Source organism: Rhineura floridana, chromosome 17 (genome assembly GCF_030035675.1).
Source record: "Rhineura floridana isolate rRhiFlo1 chromosome 17, rRhiFlo1.hap2, whole genome shotgun sequence".
NCBI lineage: Eukaryota > Metazoa > Chordata > Lepidosauria > Squamata > Rhineuridae > Rhineura > Rhineura floridana.
In genome coordinates, this window is record NC_084496.1 from 7,542,028 (window position 1) to 7,565,761 (window position 23,734).

General features: G+C 47.4%; 2 protein-coding genes across 2 annotated transcripts in view; one reads left to right on the forward strand and one right to left on the reverse strand.

The window, feature by feature from the left end:
* Nucleotides 1-341, forward strand: part of ANKS3 (ankyrin repeat and sterile alpha motif domain containing 3) — a 29,240-nt gene extending 28,899 nt beyond the window's left edge. The window contains exon 17 of the mRNA XM_061599751.1: nt 112-341. The gene's annotated coding sequence lies outside the window, so the exon portion shown is untranslated. The remainder of the gene's footprint in view (nt 1-111) is intronic.
* On the reverse strand, nt 119-22,107 carry LOC133371858 (glucagon receptor-like). The gene is made up of 13 exons (XM_061599752.1): nt 22,020-22,107; nt 20,947-21,043; nt 17,350-17,457; nt 14,647-14,768; nt 13,428-13,534; nt 12,158-12,314; nt 7,682-7,841; nt 7,244-7,304; nt 5,298-5,367; nt 3,716-3,804; nt 3,456-3,594; nt 3,323-3,364; nt 119-2,222 (listed from the first exon to the last, which is right to left on the reverse strand). The coding sequence occupies exons 1-13, from the start codon at nt 22,092-22,094 to the stop codon at nt 2,151-2,153; spliced, it is 1,299 nt and encodes a 432-aa protein (XP_061455736.1). The 5' UTR covers nt 22,095-22,107; the 3' UTR covers nt 119-2,150.
* Nucleotides 22,108-23,734: the final 1,627 nt, after the last annotated feature.

Sequence of the window (23,734 nt, forward strand, 5' to 3'; positions counted from 1 at the left end):
GGTAACGGTGATGTCCAAGGGGCCCCCTCCTTAGCCCCCGCCTGCTGTTCCTCCCCCCCTTTCAGGAACATTTCTTTTTCTGAAAATATTTTATTTACACTTTTTTGAAAGGTGCAAATGGATCTTCTGCGAAGAAAGGTACATCCAAAGGGAGCTGTCCACTTGGCCTGAGTTTGTGCAGAGCGGTGTTTTCCAAACTTTCCATGAGCTGGGTCATGGGTTCCCCCCCACACGCACGTTAGAAGTAAAGGGACATTGGTCTTCTCTATGTTTAGCAGCATTGCCAACTCCAAGATATAGCCTAGCTCACATCAGCGATGTTGTTTCTGCGAGTCCCTCAACATTGTAAATGGGTTCAGTTCAGCTGTCCTTATTCCTTCTCTGGAAGGGGTCCATGGTACTGCCTGCACCCCTTGGAGTCATCTGGCCAGAGAGGCGGAGTAAATGCTGTATAGGTAAAGGGCAGTAGCTACATCCAGCACAGCGGCTTAATAAGGCACAATTCAGCCCCTCCGTTCAGAACATGCTCATTTCTGAAAGCATACCTTTTCTGATAAAAACCTGTGGATAATTCCCTATACACAAACTCCCTATGCCTTACTGCAGGTGTGGGGATCTTTGGCCCTCAAGCTGTTGCTGACCTTCAACTCCCATCATCCCTGGCCACTGGGAGTTGGAGTCCAGCGACATCTGTGGTCACCCATCCCTGATCTAAAGATGCGTCTAATGCAAATGCAAGGAGCCGTGGGCTGTCTGGCTGTTGCTGAACTGGAAGTCCCGTGATCCCTGGCCATGCTTGCTGGGGCTGATGGGAGGTGTAGTTCGGCAACATCTGGAAGGCCAAAAGGTTCCCCACAACTGCCTTACTATAACTAAGCCAAACTGAAACTATCACTTCTTCGCCGAGTTCTATTTCCCCCCTTCCCTGTGTTGCTTCTCTGTGTCTATTTTGCTGGTAATACCCTTGCGCCAAGGACCTGCCTGTGCTTTGTAAAGCACCCATCTCTGCGTAGATGGTGCAGTATGAATAATCACAGCATCACACCTACTGGGCAGCAGCCACAGAAAAACATTCCTATTTCCACAAAGGCAGAATGAGAAGGCTGCCTTGAGAAAGCTGCCGGTAACAGCTCTTTTAGATGCAAAGTGCATCCACGGCTGCTTGTGCGAGGCCCAAGGAGGTTAGAATGTGCAGGGAAATTACTGAGAATCTCCCCCCTGGTAACAGCCAGCCTTTAGGAACCAAGGCACCAGAAGCTTTTGCCTTTCAGTGAGCATGATGGCTTCGGGCAACAGCGGTGGGAGGAGTGCCAGCCTCTTCCTTCCCCAAAAGTCCTCTTCGGAGCCAAACTTTTAGTTGTGCGACTGCTGTGTGGGGCTTAGCCACAGGGAAGGGGGACAGTTGACACAGTTGGCTGACACGGTCCATTGGCCAATGCGTTGAGCAGAGAGCTAGTAGGTCACCCGAGATGTTCAAGACCGGCTTCTTACCTCCTGCGTCTTCAGAAGCAAAACTGAGTAGGATGGTGTCCCCCCCTTTCCTTTGCTTGCACTTGCATGCCTTGTTGAACTTGGCCTAGAAGCCTGTAGACCAGGAGCCAAGCGGTTGTGTTGCTCTAGTACTGAATACATGTACGAAAGGCATGAGGGTAGCTAGCAGCTGGTGCACGATGGGATCAGGGAGCAGAAGGCAAGATGAAGGCCCTTGGTCTCTCCCATGATGCACTGCAGTCCTTCCATAGCTGAATCCTGAGTTCATTCAGATGCATGATACGCACATGCACATCCCTCTGTTCTTGGAGCTTCAGGGTTCCTTCTGCAGCCTATCCCACCCAGGCGAGGCAAACCCTCCACCAGGCTCTCCAGCCCTCCCTGACGTCCTTTCATAGCTGGCTTCTCATCCTCCTGGTGCTCCAGCTCAGCGCTGCCCATTTTCCATGTTTGCTCGACTGGTAAAAGTAACTTCCGCCCCCATTTGTTCAGAAAGTTGCCTGTGGCTCTCCAACAGAGCTGCAACTACGCAGCCGCCACCATCGTCCCAGAGCGTTCCTTGGCTGCCCACGATGCAAGGCACAGCATCAGCAGTTGTCTTAAGGCCCACCTGGACGGCTTCTGCACATGCCTGTCTTTGTCTTGACCAATTCCCACCCTCACTGGCTGCAGCAGAGGGCAGGATGGTCCAGTTTCCAGAGCTGCCATTTCTTCTTCATTTCTGATTTCACCTAGATGAAAAGGGGAAAGTTGCATCATGATTGTTTTCTGCATGGAACTTGTAAAATCCAGAGCCTTGCTCTTTCTTTGGCTGTGGGGTATGGCACAGGCCTTACATCAGGTAATGGGGGGAACCTTTGGCCCTCCAGAAATTGCGGAACTGCAACTCCCATCAGCCCCAGCAAACAGCCAGCGGCCGGTGATGATGGGAGTTGCAGTTCATCTACGTCTGGAGGGCCAAAGGATACTTGCCTCTGCCTTATATCAATCAGTTATACAACTTCACACCACGTTCTTTGGAGTTTCTTTTCTCCAGAAATACAGGATACCCCTGCTCTGGTTGCAGAATCATTAAAGTAGCTATCGGGAACCTCGAGCCTGCAGGCCTAATTAGACGCCCGCAAACCATTTCGGCCCAGTCACATGCCCTTCCCCCTACACCTGACATCAAATATGGCATGTGCAAGGCAGAAAAAGATCTGACTCAGCCAATCAGTGGTGCCTGCTAAGCCTCACGCAAATATGCCAACCATCAGCACTTGACAGGCTGGTGTCAAGCGATGGACGCTTAGAAGGCTCCACCCAATTGCCTACAGTGGGCAGGGAAAACATCATACTGTCCAGAGCCAGTTTCCCATCCCTGCATGACTGTAAACTTTAAAAATTGAAAAGGGATGGGGGAGGCAGGCATTAAGCACCTCGTCATTTATTATCTATTTATTTAGTCCATTTATATACCGCTTATAGCTAAATAAAACTCTAAGCGGTGTACAATAAATCCAAACATCTTAAAACAACAACTACAAAAACCAATAAAATACAGTTAACTGAACAAAACATCCTCTTTAGTATCAACATAATATATACATTGCATATAAAACTAAGTACAAGAAATACAAGAAAAAATTATAATATACATAATAGACTAAACAGAATATTCCCTACGTTTCAAGGAAAAACAAACATGTTAAAATAAGCTTATTTTAAAACATAATAAATTTATAGCACTTTCATAATCCTTACCCACAACCCTCAAATATAGGCCAATGTCCCCATTTTACAGATGGGGCAGAACAGGGGACTGGATTATCTCGGCCAGGGCATTACTTACCTCCTTATTTGCAAAGCAGTACAATACAGCAACCAGGAATCCCTGCAGTAGTGAGAGAGAGAGAAAGCCACATGTCATAAAGTGGGTGATGTCCAACTTCTCCAGAATCTGAACTCGTCGCTCCCGAGCTCACCTGAAAGGAGCTGAGGAAGAGGGTGAAGAAAACCTTGATGTAGCGCAGGACTCCTGTAGTCTGCTCGTCAGTGGCAAAAATGAAGACCACTTCGTGAATCCCAAAGAGAGGGATGAGGGTGAGGGTGGCTTTGGCTAACCTGGACGGGACAACACCTTTCAGTCTCGTGAAGCACTGAGTCATGCTCAGGCCTTGGCTTTCCTTGGGGAAGCCTGAGTCAGCAAGTAGCCCTTGAGGATTGCCCCGGGGGACAAACTCACCGCAGCTTGTAGTCTGCGTAGCCCTTCTGACTGGCTCGCAGCTTGGCCAGGATCACTTTGAGGATCTGCATGAAGATCAGCAGGTTGATCTGGGAGACACAATGGGGAGTGATCAAAGCTTTGTCGCTAAGAAATGCCTTGTTTATGGGGCAATGCTGGTAAAAGTGTCTGGTTGCTGGATCAGGTTAGCGGCCCATCTAGTCCAGCATCCTGTTCTCCCTGTGGCCAACCAGGTGCCCCAATGGGAAGCCTGCAAGCAGGACCTCAGCGGAACAACACTCTCTCCATTTGTGATTCCCAGCAACTGGCATTCAGAGGCAAGCAGCCTCCAACAGTGCAGCTAGAGTGTAGCCCTTGTGGCTAGTAGCCATTGATAGCCTTATCCTCCGTGATCTGACAGGGATAGAGCTCCGCCATTCTTTCCTCAGTGATTTAGATTTATTGACATTTCTGTGGCATTCTCCACTGAGCAAAATTCTTCACAGAAATAATTGGCCACGTTTGTCCTTACAACAGCTTTGTGGGAAGGAGATAGGTTATGCAAATTCCATTTATTTCTGGATTTAATTGACTTCTCTCCTGCTTTGACATTTTTGAAGTGGGGGAGGTGGGGATGTTTCCACAGCTGCGAACAATATTAATTTTAAAAAAGCAACTATATTTCAAATCTAAAAAGAGCATACTGAAGGCAATCAGAAAAACGGCACCAGTTATACAGGCAGGTAAAACAGCACAGAAAATAACTCCGCAGACTGAAAACAAAACACAGTGTCACTGTTACCTTAAAAGCTTGGATAAGAAGGTTTTTACCTGGTACCTAAAGCTTAGGAACAAAGATGGATGACAAGGCAAACAATGGCTACTAGCATTGAATGCCAGTTGCTGGGAATCACAAGCGGGGAGAGTGCTGTCGTGCTCAGGTCCTGCTTGTCGGCTTCCCATAGGATTGGCCACTGTGAGAAGAGGATGTTGGCAGTGGAGACTGGTGGCTCTGAAGCAGGAAAGCACCTCCGTGCAGGGAATCTGTTCCAGGATTTAGTCTGAACTTTCAAAGAGCTGTCCGAGGTGCTGAACCTACTTGGGGACTGGGTTTCAGCACCTTGGACAGTTCATTGACCATTTGGGCTAAAACTTGGATTCCCTGCACTATTGACATCGGAGCCACCAGTCTCTACGGGACATTGGACTAGATTGGCCTGATCCAACAGGCGCTTCTTTATGTTCTTCAGGAGCCAAGCAGAGCAAGCTCCAGATATGAAGAAGTCTTCAGTTGGGCCCTCTCGTATACTGGAGAACCCTGGGAGAGACTTTTGCCGGAAACCCTGGTGGCCCACTGCAGTCATGGACCCGGATGGGCCAGTGGTCTGATTCTGCATTCGGCAGCTTCCTAGACAGTATCTGAATGGGGGATGAGAGGCATCGTATAACGGCAGGGTGTTCTGCTCCCAAGTTGCTGGTGAAGGTGCTGCTGTCCCCAAATCCCAGAAGCCCACCCAGATGTCTTGCCGCCATCACAAAGACCCCACCCTCTCCCTCTCATCCCACCCCAACCATGGCAAGAGTAAGAAGGGGAGGCGCTTACCACAGATGCTAGCAAAATAGGGACGCGGATGATCCACCAGTAAGTCATGTTCTCGTTCAACGCCCAGCACCTACAGCCCAAGCAAGAAGAAGATTTGCATCATTCCACATGGGTTAATGGGACAGGCAGGAAAGCACCTCCGTGCAGCCACCCACGGGACAGATGGCAAGGAGGGCCGCTCCATCGGCTCCTCTGAGAGGCCAACAGCTTTTTGAGCCTCCTGTCCCTGAACTCTTTATAAAGAACATTGGGTTGTATATCCAGTATTAGCCCTACTTAGAGTAGACCCATTAAAATCAATGGACATGACTGACATTGATCCATAAATTTCATTGGGTCTGCTCCAAGTAGGACCTAGTTGGATACAACTTAGTGTCTTAGTTGAAGAAAAACTATTGCCAGAGTTTTCTTTTTTCCTCTTTCCATTCAATCCTTTTGCCTTATTATTGATCTTTGTAAGCCACTCTGGGAGTCCTTTTTTCTGCTGAAGAATAGGGTAAAAAAACAATGCTTCAGATAAATACAGTTCCTCTTCCAGCTGACTCTAGCAAAAGGCACTTATTTACTGGTTTATAGAAAGCCCTGGACAAAAAGTGAATGCACATTTGCTTGGAACTCCTGCTGGAATTCAACAGAACTTGAATTAAAAAGTGCCTTGGATGGAAGCCCGAGTTTTGGAATGCTTTTTCCCTGACAGCTTAAAACAATCATTTAAAAATCACAAACGCAAAATCCTGCGCCAAGATAGACCAAATTCTGCAATGTGCATAAATTATGCAAATTTTGCACAATCTCCATCCTCCAAGGCTCCCTCCAGGCCACTCTCAGCAGCACACAATCCTTAGCCCAGGAGCGGAAAACTTTTTTTATGTTAAGGGCCACATGGTCTTCTAGGAAACCTTCCAGGGGCCTGATGCCAGTGGTGGGTGGGGCCAGAAACAAAATGTGGGTGGAGCAACAAATGTTCATTTACTCACACACACCCCTCCATCCTCTATCCAGCCAAGCAAGCAGCATGATTGGAGTTCAGCGATATGTTCCAGCCAGGCAAAATACAGCAGGGCTCATAAGGGGTGTGGTCCGGAGGGAGATTCCCAAGGGCCAGACAGAGAGGTTTGGAGGGCCACATTTGGCTCTCATACCAGAGGTTCCCCATCTGTGACTTAGTCCCTTTATGAGACCCCTTTTCTCCACTCTTTTTTCTCAGTTTTACCCATCAGTCTGTGCACCTATGCTGGTGGTGCCCAGTACAAGTCCCAGCCACCCAGAAATTCTGAGTTCAGAAACAGAATTTGGAATGTAGCCATGGTAGAGGATAAAAAAATCACTTTTACTATGAAAATGGCTAAGGAGAAAGCAAAACCGATGGACATTGTCACCGTCTGGTGCCCTTTTATGGACTATGTGAATATACACAGGCAAAAATTGGACAAGTCGCATGGATTCCTCTAGCTTTGGAATAAAAATTGATTTTTTTCCCTTGAAATGACCAACAAGGAATTTTATTTCTTTCCTTTTTTATTAATTGCATAAAGTGACTTGTATGAGGTAACTTTCTCATCTAGATGTTTCGACTCATTTAGGGTTCCCTGGCAGTCTCCCATCCAACCACTGACCAGACGCAGCCCTGCTTAGCTTCAGCAAGGTGGTGGCCACATGTGCCTTCAGACCATACTCTGGGAGCAATTATTTCCTTTTTATTTGTACTATGATCTGATACTGGAAGCTGTTGTTTTTGTAATATATTATTCTTTTCTAAAAAGGGGAGGGGAGATGAAGAGAGCCTGTTGGTTTCCCACCTGCCACAGCCTTTATAATCTTGCTCAGTAGTTCTCAACCTGCTCCTTCTTCTGGCTTTCTGTACAGCCTAAAACTCCACCTGTGCCTAAAACCGCAAGCCGGCCTTCCTCCCTAGAAGATTGCCCACCCAGCGTCCCCACACTTACTCTGCATTCTCCTTCAGGTACTTGGCAGCCATCCACGGCACCACAAAGGCCACAGGGGTTCCTGCAAGCCATACAAGAAAACCACTGAAAGCTCACCGGAAGCCGAGACACAAGCTAGTTCCACATGCACCAGCAAACAGAGAGCGATGGATACAGCCCAATGGGTCTGCTCTGAGTAGGACCGATTGGAGATACAACCCTTTACAGCCTAGTTTTTTTTTTTTAATCACACATCCCCCTTAGCTGCTGTTACCAATGAGCTAATTTTGGACGAAAGAGTAAGTTGGGGAAAAGGTGTTTTGGTGAGAAAAGGCCACAATCTTGATCCAGATTGGGGGGGCCATATGGATGCTCTTTGTTTCTTTAAAAGTGTGCTTAACAAGTATTGTGTAGTTTTGCCCCATTGTGAACAAGCCACCCTTCCCAATTCCTCCTTACCCCAGCCGAGGTACAAATAGAGGGTGTAGTAATTCTTCTCTGAGAACACAGCCCCAATCAGAAGCTTGTACAAGTAGACCGCCTCCACAAGAAACCAGTAGTGATTGGCCAGAATACAGTACTGCATCACAACTTGAGCCACTCGGCAACCAATCGCAGCCTGAAAGAAGAGGACCACTCGGTACTATAAAAACAGGCAGGTTGGCTGCTACCCTTTCCAACGCCCCATCTGAAACAGGAAAATCATGGATGGTGTCTACCTCCTGTGTTACTCAGAGTAAACTGGCTGAAATTAATGGACCTGAGTTAGTCATGTTCATTCATTTCAGTGGGTCTATTCTGAGTGGGACTAGCATGGGATGCAACCTAATAATAATAATAAATTATTATATATAAAAGTAAAAATTATATATATATATATATATATATATAAAACAGTAAAATATAATATAATAATAGTGTGGTTTACAGCTTGCTTGCTTCAAAACCCCCAAAGCAGCTTATATAATACACATCAAAATATAATAAATTAAAACCATTTAAAACATATACTTCAAAATATTGCCAGCACAAACATCACCCAGTATAGGGTAAATCAGGCATGGCAGCATTTCTGCAGCTCACTATACCATCAGAGATGGTTCTTGACTTCCGGGAAGGGTGACTTAGCCTGTGCCTGCTTTTGAGACGGGCTCCTGCCTCAAAAGAAGCTTATTCAGATATATCAGTCAGTTTTTTCTTTTTTTTTTGACTGATTAAACTTCTCCCGGGTAGGGAGAAACGAAGAGATTAACCTCAAAGCCTATTTTTGTTGGGACGACCAGATCTCATTAATTTATGGGACGAGGTCCACCCGACAAAGGTGGGACGGATTTTCAACAGCAAGCTCTATCTGTTAAAGCGAACGTTCATCTTATCTTCTAAGAGAGAACGCACTAACAGGCAAGCACCCTGCTTTCTATATTTTTCTTTTACTTGACTTAAATTGTTGCTGTTTAAAAGAGATTTGCCAGATTGATCGGTTTTTGACATCTCACTGGGGAGCCGTAACTTCTCTCTGCTACGCACTAATTAATAGCTTATCTCTGTTTTTGTTGCAAAAAGCTGTCCTGGATTTGCATTCTAAAGATATACACAGAAGAGGGATTTCTATTCCAGATTTTTATTTTGAAAAATATTATACTGTTTTGAGACTACTCTCTTTTTGGTCTATTTTATTTTGACGAATCTGTTTCTTGACGATTGCCATTAATTGTTTCGATCCTGGGAACTGCATTTTGTTTACTTAACTATTGGAGAGATAAGGCTGTCTGCTCTGTTTATACTGTGATGTCACCAAGTTTGGAGTATTAACCCAATTGTTGCTGAAATAAGAAGTGGTTTTCCTATATTTTTCTTTTAAAATGGCAATTAAGAAAGTGGCTGAGAATCTGGAAATAACTATGTTTCAGAAAATAATGGATGAGATTGAGATAATGAAAATTGAATTGAGTAAAATGAAGCAGGAGATTAAAGATATAAGGGTCCCTGTGAGAGAGGTGACCCTGGAAGGGGTCCCTGTGAGAGGGGAGACCCCGGAGATTGGAACAGGGGTCCCTGTGAGAGAGGAGACCCTGGAGACTGGAATAGGGGTCCCTGTGAGAGAGGAGATCCCGGAGATTGGAACAAACGTGGAACAGGAACAAGATTTGGAGTCTATGGACTTTAGAAATAAAATCTATTGTTTGGAACTCAATGTTATCTCTGAAGAAATTAATGAAGATTCTAGAGATAAAGTTATCAATGGCATGGACTATCTTCTGGACTGGAATGATGTGATGGAGCCCAATATAGAGAAAATCTATGGAATTAACTGCAGCCATGTGACAATGGAAAAACTTTTAAGAGATGACCCAGTGTATTTTGAAAAAAAGAACAGAGATATGATTTTACAGCAGTATTTCAGCAACCTATTCAGAATGGATGGCAAGAAAATATTTGGGATAGAGGTAATTCCCATCAGACTCTTACTATATGACTATGGCTTTGACAGCAAGATTATTATGGAATACTGATAATGGAAGATTGGATATTGAAATTACTGGACTTAACAAGACTACTGAAGATGGAAGATGGAAAATGGAATTACTAGAGATAATAGAACAATGGCTATTGAAATTACTGAACCTAACAGATTCTGATGTGATGGATTAATTGAAATGTTTATTTTGACTATGGTTATGACAATAAGATTATCATAATTAGTAATGAGATGGATTAATCGATATGCTTATCTGGAAAAAAAAATTGATAGATATATTTCTTAAAGAATTGAAACCTCTCTTTGACTTTTTGTGGAAAGAATAAAGTAATGTTTATGAGATTTGATGATTAAGTAAGATAACTACTGGAGGAAAGTGATTTTATAATATGACTTAAGAGACAGGATTGTTATATATTATAGACTTATAACTGATTTGATCTTTGACAAATGGGAAGTCAATATTTTACTCTTTATTTTTTATTTTTGTTTTTTTTTTCTTTTTTTCTTTTTGTTTAACTATTTTTGATTTTGTTTTTTGTCTTTGAATGTTTTATGATTTTGTCTTGTATGTTTTATGAAAATCTGAATAAAAATTATTGAAAAAAAAAAAAGAGATGGTTCTTTAAGGCCTGTTTGAAACTATGACTTCCTGTGGGATTGAATTCCACAATTATGAGACCCCAGCGCTTGCAGCCATAAGGGCTAGAAACTTGCTCTTCTTTTTTTAACCCAAAGCCGAGATGGGCATGTCCCGCTACCAAACTCTGTGCTCCTTCAAAAATGTGGGGTGCACACAGCCTTGGTTCCATTCATTGATTCCATTTACAACCCACCCTCACTCCCAGAAGTTCAAGGCAGTGCACTGGAGCAGCCCTGCTCCCTGTGTTATGCTTACAACAACTGTGTGATGTAGGTTATGCTAAGAGACAGAGGTTGCTCCAAAGTCCCCCAGTGAGCTTCATGGCAGAGTAGGGATTTGAACCTGCATCTCACCAGGCTTAGACCACTCTAACCGCTATGCCACATTTGGCAGCTACAAACAAAGCAAAACTCCTGCATGGCGCAGAATGAGACATTAGAATGAGACGAGGCTAGTTGAGGTTGCAGAGGGAGCATTGTCATTTTTTCCCTTTGCTTCTCCATGTAAAAACTCCCTTCAAAGAAGACCAGCAAAACTGGGCTAGAACCTGTCTTGCTGCTGATCCTTTCATTTTCTGTTTGCAAGACGTTGAATCTTTGTTTCCTTAATGAGGGGAAAGCATTCAAAAGCAGTACCCTCCTTGCAGTCTGTAGTGGTACACTCCGTTCTGCCACCTTCACTCCCACCCGGATGTGTAGAGCCAGCACGATCCATTTGTGGTCAGGCCCCACTGTGCCCAAGAAGAGGTTAACCTAGGACCAAGAAATCTGTGTCCCTCCAGATATTCCTTGGGAAGGGCTATAACGCGATGGCAGAACATCTGCTTTGCAACAGAAGGTCCCGGGTTCAATCCCCAGCATCTCCAGGTACGATTAGGAAGGTCTCCTGCCTGAAACCCTGGAGTGGTGCTGCCAGTCAGTGTAGACAGCACTGAGCTAAATGGACCAATGGTTTGGCTCAATTTAAGGCAGCTTCCTATGTTATTAGACTACAACACCCGTCATCCCTGACCGTTGGCCATGCCGCCTGGGACTGATGGGAGTTTCAGTCTTTTGACTATCCAGCCACAAGCATGAGCGGGGCCAGGATTTTATCCAGCCCTTTGAAAGTTTGGACTAAAACCCAGAATGGATTCCATTGCCCCACTGACATGGAGCCACCAGCTGCCATTGTGTCATGGCTCCGTCAGTTGAGTCCTCAGAAAAGGATGAGGAGTGGGGGATTGGCACAGCTGAGTCAGGAGAGGGAACAAGCAGAACCACCCTAGAAGCAGCTCCAGACCTCCCACCACTGGAAGAGGATCAGGACACAGCTGGAGCCCCTCAGCCAGACTGAAGGAGTGGACAGGAGGCCCCTCTGTTCCCTGCGGAGCGAAGACACCTGCGAGTAGCAGAACAACGCAGGGGTGCTGGCCATTTAAGGATAGAAGCTCCTGGGAGTCAGAGGGCTGATTCCTAGCACCTGAACCAGGGAAGGGAGCTTAAAGGCAATGAGAGGTCTTTTGACCTCCGCTGGAAGCAATGTCAAACGCCAGCATCAGACCCTCACCAGTCGTGCCAGGCCCTGTTGAGTCTTGAAACCTGGATTGCCCTGCTGGATTATTGAACCTTTGATTTGTTACTGACCTTGCCTTTGGAAGATGAACTGGTACGTGAACTGAGACCCCTCGACCCCCACCCTTGCTTATCCTTCAAGCCTTATCTGCTTTACAGCCCTGCTTAGGCAACTGCCGGCTAATTGTTTTACAGCGCCATTGATCACCTTGGTGCAGCCGGCAGAGACTGACACGTTGGTCCACAGCCACCATACTTGCCTCATGGCTCAGCAAGTCCTCCCAGTCGGACACCTGGAAGGTCTCTCTTCTCCACTTCTTTTCCAGCAATGCATCCTTCACAATTACAGAGACGGCTCGTAGCCCAAAGGAGGCAAAAAGGTTCGCGTGGATGTAGTTCCGAGTGCAGCGAAGCTTCCTGAGGGATCAAAGGGACATTGCACTTGGAGACTAATGCAGGCAAAGTGGAACGCCAACCATTCCCCCATGCAATGGCTCTGAATGAATGAATGCTAGAGAAAAATGAACCCACTGACAAAGCCAGTGAGAGACTTCTTGACAATCAAGCAGCTCAAGGATAAAATCAGTTGCCTGGGGAGGGGGCTCTCCCTCTCTGGAGATATTCAAGCAGAGGCTGAACTCACACCAGGCTGCAAAGGAAGATCTTTGCTGAAAGCTGGGCTCTCAAGCCCTGTTTTTGGCAGGGAATGGCTGCACTTGGGAGTTCCTGATTGGGAACTCCCTAGAGTATCCAATCTCAGTAGGGCTTGCTGTCAGTGCCGATCAGCTGATCTGTACTGACAGCAGGCTCTGCTTACCAAGGAGAAATCAGAAGCATACCTTACGTCTACCACTTGATCCTTTAAGGTGCATCTTTACCTGCCCCACACCTGACATAATATGATGGCAGGTGTAGGGCAGGTGGGTATGGCTTGGGGAACATGGCATCATTGGCCAAATCAGGATTCCGTCTGGGCCTAATTTGGCCCACAGGCCAGAGGTTCCCCATTCCTGTTGTAAGCGATACTGAACTATATGGACCAGCAGTCTGTCTTGGTACAAAGAAATTCCTTAATAGTAGGCTAGGTGGACCAATGATCTAACCCACTAGAAGGCAGCAGAGGGGAAGGGCCGTAGCTCAGTGATAGAGCATCTGCTTTGCATGTAGAAGGTCCCAGGTTCAATCCCCAACATCTCCAGGTAGGGCTGGGAGAGACCACTGCCCGAATCCTTAGAGAGCTGCTGCCTGTCAGAGTGGCCAATACTGAGGTAGATGGATGAATGGTCTGACTCAGTATAAGGCAGATTCCTATGTTCCCAGACATGCCAGATGCACTCAGCCCTGCATATGTTGACGGTGTCACCATGAAGTCATCCAGGAATACTGCAACCCAACGCTGTGGATTTCACATCTCTCTCCCTGGCCTACACCCATCCTCCACCTCTACAGATCAGACCGTACACCACTCCAGAGAGATACACATCCATCTCCATCCCACAACGCCTTTCACCGTGAGCCTAGCTTCAGAACCTGAAGACAGTCAGGATGAGAAGAGCCAAGGCCAGGGCCAGCAGCGACAGGGAGTAGCCGACTGTGTAGAGGACTTTGAAGCTGACCATCAGGCGGTGGGCTCCTTCCTGTATAGGAGAGAAGGAGGCCCCATCAGACCAGCCACACCGGCCTGTTTTCCCCGTCTTCCCCAGCTACCCACAGCCAAGTGGGGAAGATGCAACCAGGAGCAGCAAAGCCCATGAAGAATGGCACCATCCTGGTAGGATTTTTAGGGCAGAGGCCCAGGGCTCCATTCAACAGAACAGGCAGGAGGGTCCCCAAATGCATCAGGTGAGTGGCAAAATATACATTGCCATCTAAGAATGTTGTTAACGGCGGGATCCAGTGCCCTCGTTCCATTAGCACAAGGATTTGTGCCTGCGCAACAGAAATTTCCCATCCTGTCCTCTCTCCACGTATAACCTGCACCGTCCTCAAGTCTGCTCCGGAAGGTTGGGGGGAAACCCAAAAAAGATTTAGGGGACATGGGGGGAAAGAGAGAGGGAGTTGTATTATGCAAGCGTAAATCCTTGGGCTAGCAGAACAAGAGACCCAGCTCTCTTTGGATACAAGCCTGTGAGTTGATTTGAACCACTAAGAGCATTCGGATTCCAATTTTGTTGCATGTGTCCTTCATACTGTGATTGTGCCCTGCAGGAGATGCTTGCATCCTAGATATAATGATTGTGGGATCAAGCCTCTGCAGAATGCCACTTGTGGAGCCAGGCAGGTTTTAAAGGATTTTTCATTAAAAGCCCGCCCAGAAATGGGACGGGATGGACTTAGTCCTGTCCCCTCTGAGAATTGGGATGGACTGGGCTTTAATGGGTCTGGCCATCACTTCTGGCATGCAGCCTCCTACTCCCCCAGTTGTCAATGCAATTCACTATTAGCCAGCGTGGTGTAGTGCTTAGAGCGTCGGACTAGGACCTGGGAGCCCAGGGTTCAAATCCCCACTTGGCCATGAAGCTCGCTGGGTGACCTTGGGCCAGTCACTGCCTCTTGGCCTAACCCACCTCACAGGGTTGTTGTGATGATCTAACAGAGAGGGAGGAGAACCACATACACCACTTTGAGCTCCTTGGAGGAAAAAGTGGGATAGAAATGTAACAATAAAATAATCGAAAATAAAAATAAAGAGGCGGTGACTCTAGCTTTGCCAAGGGCCCAGGAACGCCCAGGAGGCTTCCCTCCTCACCTCTCCAGCGGCCCCTTCCACCTCCTCTTTGCACTGGGAATGGTCCCTCCAGAGCTCTGTCCCATTCAGCACCACCCAGTGGCCGTCCGCTCCACACTTGCGACTCACCAGCCCATGCTTCACTGGAAGCAAAAGAAGTCACACATTAAACAGGCCGGCATGTTTGAAAATGCAAAGGCTTTGGGCCACTGTGCAGGATAGTCACCATCACCCATCCACCCCCATCTTGTCCCCATCGCCGAGGCCTCTTGTTCATCCAGGACCAAGGCAACCTTGTCGTCTCCATTACCCAAGGGCCAGCGTCCCTCAACCGTGGGTCTCCAGATGCTGTCGGACGGCAACTCACATTCTCCTCAGCCAGCGATCAGGGATGATGGGAGTTGTAGTCCCACAGTATCTGGGGACCCAACGTTGAAGAACAACGCTCTGGGCAACCCCAGCGGCCTGGTGTTTTTACTCTCCCTCTTTTATCTTGTCCCCGTTGCCTGTCTGGTTCGAGATTTTAAATGTTTTAATGTATTGGGTGTTCTATTTTGTACGTCGCCCAGAGTGGCTGGATAACCAGCTAGATAGGCGACTAATAAATTCAATAAATAATAGTAATAATAAATCTCACTTGCATAGCCTAAGCCGCAGGAGAGCTGTCTAGGGAGGGAGGGGTGACCAGGCCTCCAAGGAGTGGTTACAATGGGCCAAGCACCTGAGAGTCAGCACTAGGACCTAGAGAGAGACCTGTGCTCTGCCTCCCTCAGTACAGGAAGGGGCAGAGCTCTGCTTAGGAACAATATGGAACCAGGGCAGAGCTTGGAAAAGTTACTTTTTTGAACTACAACTCCCATCAGCCCCAGCTAGCATGGTGCTGGCTGGGGCTGATGGGAGATGTAGTTCAAAAAAGTAACTTTTCCAAGCTCTGAACCAGGGTAGAAGCTCTCAGGATAGGGCCAGTCTGCACATGTAAATATAAGCTGCTCCACCTGGTGGCTGAAATATGTAAAACAACTTGCCACGTGGATTACCTGGACTGCATGGAGAGTTCCCATGCAAGAGCAGGACATTTCTAGCAGTGGCAGCATAGAAACTCCCTGTCTTGTATGACAACCTGCATTTCTCTCTCTTACGGCCACCAGATGGAGCAGACTCAAGTGATGTTCATCTGTGTGGAGTAGACCACTTTTCCAAGCTGTGGCTATTTGGTGCGGGAAGCACCTTAAACTAGTCCCAGAAGCATCTGCATCCCATCACATGAGAGCGAAGAGCTTCCCATAAGTGACTATGCAATTAGAGGGTCAGAGGTTTTGATGCTTTACAGAAATGGAGATGGGAGGAGGTCTGTGGCCACTCCACACCTGGTCAGAAACCAGAGACTGACAAGAGTCCTCCCATGTTTGGGGGTCAAATTCAGTGGCACAATGGCATCTCTGAATGGCCACTTGAAGGCACTTAATCACCAGTGCCAGCAGAGCAGAGCACTGTGGAATGTGAGCCAGGAAGCCCCATGCTAAATTCACAGCACATTACATGCCAAGGAGGAGACACAATTCAGCAGTAGAGCACATGAGTTGCATGCAAAAAGTCCCAGCTTAGGGGTTGTATCCCATAATAATCCTACTCAAAGTGGACCCAACTGAAATGGACAGACATAAGTTTGGTTCATTAATTTCAATGGGTCTACCATGAGTAGGCCTAGCGTTGGATACAACCCTAAGTCCCTGGCATTGCCAGTTGAAAGAATCTCAGCTAGCAGTGCTGAGAAACACCCTGCCCTGAAATCATTGGAGAACAGTTGCGAGTTTGGGGCAAGATGGGCCAGTGCTCTGACCCAGAATAAGGCAACGTTATACGTTAAAAGATTGCAGGGCTGCCGCCAAAAATGGAAGCCCCTCTGCCAGAGTTCCCCTGCCCATTCTATAATATCTAGTTCAACTTATCCAGACTCCCTCCAGCACTGCAGCTTTCAACAGCAGACCTGTACCACAAACGGGTTGAGTTGGCTGTGCCTACCTGCAACTTCAGCACCAAGGACAGCGACACTGCCCTTGAGATTCCTCGCAGTTTACAGTCATTGCAAACTGATACCTGCTATGATTAATCGCAGGGAGAGGCGACCCAGTGCCCTCCAGATTTCAGGAATACAACTCGCATCATCCCTGACTTTTGGCCATGTTGGCTGGGGCTGATGGGAGCTGTTGTCCAGAACATCTCAAGACCCCCTGATTTATTGGATGGAATTCTGTGGTGGAAAAGAGGACTGCTAACCAAGTCAACGGGATTTGAGAAGATGACCTAGTCAACAACAAAACAAAGGTAAACTAGTGAACAGGATTTGAGAAGCTGGACAGAAGCCTTGTAAGAGATAATGTGGACTTGTGGGACAACTTGAGAGATCCCAACACAGAGACCCGCACAAGGTTTTTTGGGGAGGGGCAACAGAGAGAGTAAGGGATGGAGAACAAAGGAGTTTTGGAGCATCCAGGAAGGAATTTTCCTAGAATGCCTTTCAGACACTCTCCAAGCCAACACCAAGAACAAGCCCAGGGTATGGTCTGAAGGCACATGAGGCCACCACCTTGCTGAAGCTAAGCAGGTCTGGGTCTGGTCGGTGCCTGGATGGAAGACCACCTGAGAACCACCTGTATGTAGTCCTGGGGTCCTTGATGAAAGAAAGGCTGGATATAAATGTAAGAAAGTAAAATAAATAAATACCTTTCTCATACCAGGGAAGATAGAAAGGGCAGGAGACACTGACAGTCGCTCCTGGGCTCCCATCTGGCCAGCACGCATACATGTCAAATGTGCGGTTGCAAAACAGCCCTGAAAGAGACAGATGCAAGACTGGTTGGGCAGGGCACGGAAGAGGACCTGACACATTCAGCACAGCACCCCAGAGCACAATGTTGAAATGCCTTCCTCATCCTCAGCATCTGTGGCTGCCGCTTATGAGAGGCCCTGCAAAGTTGAGCAGTGATCTAAAACGCCGAACAGTTTTTGTGAGGATTTTCAAAAAAAGAAACCCACAGATTGCTGCAGAAGTGTGGAGAACTCAATTTGATTGGGAAAATGAGAAGCCGAGAGGACCGAAATCTGCAGATCCTGCCATCTCTGCTCTGGATGAAGTCCCACTAACTTCATTGGGCCCTACTCCCATGTAAGGGTGTGCCTAGAATGGCAGCCATAACGATGCAATTCTATGCCTGTTTACTCACAAATAAGTTCTGCTATACTCAGTGGCATCCACTGGACTGCAAACTTCAGCTACAACCCTATACACACCTACCTGGGATTAAGTCCCATTGAGCTCCATGGGGCTTACTTCTGAGGGCCCATACATACCTAACCACTAAATCCGCGATTTCCATATTCAGTTGGTGGCCTCAAGATCCATGCATGTCCTCTTTGTGGATGGATTATTATGAAAACCCAATTGTCAAGCATGTGTGGGCTTTTTTTCCTATCGAAATTGCTTTAGTATTGGCCACTCCCCTAAGTCCACCCCTTTTCAGTGATTGGCCCATAATGGTCATTTGCTTTTTGTGCGTTTTTCTGGAACAGCGTAGAAATGTATATCTTTTTTTTTTAATTCCCACACATAGAATAGTAGAGTTGGAAGGGGTCTATAAGGCCATCAAGTCCAACCCCCTGCTCAATGCAGGAATCCAGATCAAAGCATTCCCGACAGATGGCTGTCCAGCTGCCTCTTGAATGCCTCCATGCGCAGGTTTGTGGATGTGCTATCGGGTGAGAATGAGACAGGGGGCTTGGCATATGACAGAGGAACGCCCATGGACCACCTGTTGCAGGAAAGTCTAGCGTTGCATCCGACCACACGGACATTAATGTGATTGATCGGTTTAGGAAAGCATATGCCGCCCTGGGCTCCTACTTGGAGAAAGGGCAGGATATAAATCCAATAAATAAATAAATATCAGATTTTGGGTGGCCATTTCTAAGGCGAATTTGTGAACACGAAAATCCATACTGGTTTGCAATGTCATATGGACAATGGTGAATTAATGAGGACACAAAGCTGTACCACTGCAGATTACACATTCATATGGATGGGCTCTGAGTGGGCACGATTAGCCTCTTTTGTAGGCCTGCCTGTCCTTGGAGAAAACAAAGAGAAGGGGAGAGGACAGCTGGTCCTGACCAACATAAATGAATGTCACAGAGAAGGGCCGTAGCACTGCGGAAGAGCATCCGCTTTGCATGCTGAAGGTCCCAGGTTCAATCTGAAACCCTGGAGAGCTGCTGCCAGTCAGTGTAGACAATACTGAGCTAAATGGACCAACAGTCTCACTCGGTATAAGGCAGTTTCCTATGTTAACATATAGCCAAAAAAAAAAAAGTGACAAAGTATTTGTATTGGAGACTGGCTAATAAACTGGCACACAACATATAAGGAATAGGTGTCCCCTCCAGCAATTGTGAATTTGTTCCAATAGCTTGAATAGCATCAACTTCTCACCCGGCTGTGGTAGGATGAAGCCAATTCAGGGCCCCTATTTTACTCATCAACAGTTGCTGCATTTTATAGTGCCTGTTTTCCATCATGGAACTTGAGAGGGGAAGCCCCATAGCTCAGTGGTGGAGCATCTGCCTTGCATGTAGAAGGTCCCACGTGCAATCCCTTTCAAGTGCTTGAAGAGTGCCATCCTATCTCCCCTCAGTCTTCTCTTCTCAAGGCTAAACGTGCCCAGCTCTTTCAGTCTCTCCTCGCAGGGCTTTGTTTCCAGTCCTCTGATCATCCTTGTCGCCCTCCTCGGAACCTGTTCCAGTTTGCTGCATCCTTCTTCAAGTCTGGTGTCCAGAAGTGGACACAGTATTAAAGAGAAGGCCTAACCAGTGCCGAACAGTGGGAAATCAATACTGCATGCTGTTTGGAAACTATGCTTGCGTTAATGCAGCCTAAAATAGCATTAGCCTTTTTTGCAGCCACATCACACTATTTGCTCACATTCAGCCTGACGGTATCTCCAGGTAGGGCTGAGAGAGAACCCTGCCCAAAACCCTGCAGTGCTGCTGCCAGACAGTGCTGAGGCAGATGTAGCAAGTGGCCTAACTCAGCCCAAGGCAGCTTCCCGTGTTCCTGAGAGATGCCCTTGAAGATTCACAGGGGTTCCCTGGCAATCTCCCACTCGGGCACTGACCACATCTCCCAGCTTCAGCAAGGCGGCTGCATCACCCACCGTCAGGCGCTGCAGCTGTAGAAGCCGAACACGTTTTCAGCATTTCATTTTCTGTACGGTTCCTTCTATTTCCAATGTCCAAAGTATGCGTGCCCCTGCTGCTGCAACCAAAACAGCACCACCCATACACGAGGCGGCCACACGCCAGGAAACTTGAGAATCCCCAGGTTTATGGGAGTGCAACAAAATCTTCAGGGGGGGAAAGGGGTGGACAACCCACTGAGGACTATGTGGGTTCCGTGGCCAAAGCATCATAGCTGAGAGTTGAGCAGAGTGAGGCACGGGGAGAGATGAACCAAAAACTAGCAGGGAATAAAATGGCTAGAACCCTGCAGAGCAGGCATGGAGAACCTTCGGCCCTCCAGATGTTGCTGAACTACAACTCCCATCATCCTTGGTCACTGGCCATGTGAGTTCTAGTCCTCCAATGTCTGGAGGGCGACAGGTTTCCCACACCTGCTGAAGAGGAACATGCCACACTGCAAGCAGGCCAGTGAGTGAATTTATCTAAGGAGCATTATGCCAAGAGCAGAGTGAAAGAGCCAGAACAATCTGGTGGGCAGTTCATCATCTAACTGCCAGTTTTTTAGCCAAGGTGGCCTCCACTAACTGCCACCACAGGACTCACTAAGGAACAGCTTGCCCCAGGGAGGAGAGAGACCTAGGCTCTTTACACCATGCAGTTAAAGCACATCTACTCCCCATCCCCCAAGAATCCTGGGAACTGTAGTTTAAGAGTGCTGGGAATTGTAGCTCTGTAAGGGGTAAACTACAGTTCCCAGGATTTTTTGGGGGGGGGAGGAGAGATGTATGGCATGTACACAGGCTTAGCTTTCCAAAACGGAAAATTCCCTATGTGGCTTGTCTTTGCTGTTTTATTATATTAGTTTTAATTCATGCATATTTATGGTGCACCGCCCTAGGCTTCTTATAAACACAATAAATAAATTATTAGCAACAAATATTATTTTAATATTTTTTGTTGTAAACCATATTGTGAGGTTTTCCCAACAGAAACAGTATATAATCTAAAATAAATAAATAGGTGCAAATTATCCCCATGTTCTTACCATTTTTTTAAAAAAAAATGTTGACAAAGAAAATGGTTCCTTACCTGAAGGATATGGATCACTTGCCATCTTCTTCAAGCACTCGTCCTTATACCTCATCCATTGTTCAAATGTCTTCTCCAGAACTCTTGCATCACAACCCTGCAAACAATTAGCACCTAGTTAGGCTTGAGGCAGATATTGAACAGGAGGTTGAATGAGATCACCTCCAATGTTCCTTTCAACTCTAAAACTCGATGATTATTCTAGCAATAATGAGGGCTAGAATCTTGCCCCTTTCTCACTAGCGAAAGAAAGCGGAGATTCTCAGGAAGTGCATTATGACCTCAACACCACATCCTCCAAGGGACCCAGGCACTACCAGGATTTCCCCTTAGCCTGCAAAGTGCCATCCCCTGCCCCACCTGGCTTCATCGACTGATCTGCCAGGTGGGGAAGAGCCGTAGCTCCGTGGTTGAGCATCTGCTTTGCATGCAGAAGGTCCCAGGTTCAGTCCTTGGCATCTCCAGGTAGGGCTGAGAGAGACCCTGCCTGAAACCCTGGAGAGCAACTCTGCCAGTCAGTGTAGGCAATACTGAGTTAGTTGGACCAATGGTCTGGCTTGGTGTAAGGCAGTTTCCTACAGTATGTACCTAAGAACATAAGAAGAGCTCTGCTGGATCAGGCTAGTGGCCCATCTAGTCCAGCATCCTGTTCTCACAGTGGCCAACCAGATGACCCAATGGAAAGCCCGCAAGCAGGACCCGAGCGCAACAGCCCTCTCCCTTCCTGCGGTTTCCAGCAACTGGTATTCAGAAGCATACTGCCTCTGACTGTGGAGGCAACAGCATAGCTATCTTGGCTAGCAGCCATTATAGCCTTCTCCTCCATGAATTCATCTAATCCTCTTTTAAAGCCATCCAAGCTGGTGGCCGTCACTGCCTCTTGTGGGAGGGAGTTCCACAGTTTCAGTATGCGCTGTGTACAGCGCCCTTTAACTCCCAGTCTCTAAGCCTGGCAACCCAGCCCACAACTTTGAGCAGGGGGACACTGGTCTGTGGGCCAAGAGGGATCTCCTGTAGTGAGGTTAAAGCCTGCCCTTGTAAAAGTGATAAGTCGGCTAGTTTGGAGCTCTTACCTTCATAAAGAACAGGCTCATCCAGGAGAAGCATATTAGTTTTGTCATATACCAGGGGGAAAACAGACCCCTCATCGTTAGCTAAGCTCCTTGACCCGTGGATCACACAGTCAAAATATGGCCCCTTGAATACTCCTGAGAGAGAGAGAGAGAGGAACACAATTTGGAGAACTTTGAAAAATGATGCGAAAGCCTGGTCCCTGAGATCCAGACAGACAGCAAAGATGAATTAGCCATCCTGGCTCAAAGAACACCACGGATACACTCACCCCCTTCCTATTGCTATTTTCCTACTGAATGAAACTGCTTTCCCTTTATGTAACCATAACATTAGTGATACATCAGGCAAGGCAAGGAATAAAACTACCATAACGATGCAGAATTAAACCAAACTAAAAACAAGAAGCATTGATCACAGCAAACAGCAGGCACCAAACCACAATACCAAATTCAATCATAAAAATGATAATTTTTTTGCATTTAATTTTCAGCTCAAAACCAATGCAGTTCTTAGATCCAACTTCTGCTCAAGGATAGCTATAGATGATAGAGACCGTGGGCAGCTAACCCTGCAGGGAGATGGGCTGACTCATCCTCATTCGGGCTGTGCGAGCATGTGCCTAAGTGCAAAAAAACAGAGGGGGAGAGAGAGCATAGTGCTGTATTGAGTGCATAATGCAGGTCCCCAAGACAACGCGTATTTTTCAAAATGAAAAAGTGCAAGTTTCTGGCCCTCGTTGTTGCTAGGCTCTGTTCAAATGTCTGTAAGCAACGTGCTGAAACCTCAGAGGGCTGGAAAGTTGCTGGCTAAGGTTTCCAGCGGCCCCAAGGATGGTCAATGGTCAGGGAAGGTGGAATTTGGAAATCCAGTGACATCTGGAGAGCCACAGGGCAGCCACTCCCCCACCTGGCTTTAGTGCTCGACTTAGACATGCCTCCTGCCACCTGGGTGGATTGCTCCCACATTCAGCTGCTGATGCACTCCTGCTTAAGAGCGCTGGGCTGGTGCTCATTGGGACTGGTAGGGCAGAAGGCAAAGGAGACCAGCGGGAGGTGGAGTCACAGCCAATGACAAGCAGAGCCCCCTTTTTTTTCCTGACTGGTTATAAGAAAGACAGGCTGGCAGGTGGGAGCTGGCTGAGGTTGCCCCACTCACCCTAATGCATGCCTACTTACAGTTAAAGCTGGGACTCCGATGGGAGGAAGGGCTCAGGATCAGATGATGAGCCACTCAGACAGCCCACAGGAGGCAGCAGGAGCCGGCGCTTGCGTCCCTCCCTCCCCACAATGCCGCATATCTCCTCTCTCTGCGACCTGGTTGGAGCTTGGCGCTGCGATATCTCTAGCCTTGGTAGGGAACCGGATCGGGCAAAGGCTCGTCTCTTGCCACCCAGTGGGCAACATTCACTGGGCCCCACCCTTCTGTCCAGAGCCCAGGATGGGCAAAGAGAATGAGTGGTGGAGAGGGAGTCGGGGGATGCTTCCATGCTCCTCTTTTCCACATTATTCCGGGGGTGGGGAACCTCGGGCCCAGGAGTTAAATGTGGCCCTCCAGGCTTCTCTACCTGGCCCTTGGGACTCTCCCAAGGCCATCCCCTCTTCCCAGGCCACACCCCCTCACTTCACACCCACTTGAAGTGCATTTGCTCTTGAACCGCCTCTTGCATGCTTGGGAGGGGGGGGTGTGTGATGTGTACAGTGTACACCTCTCCTTT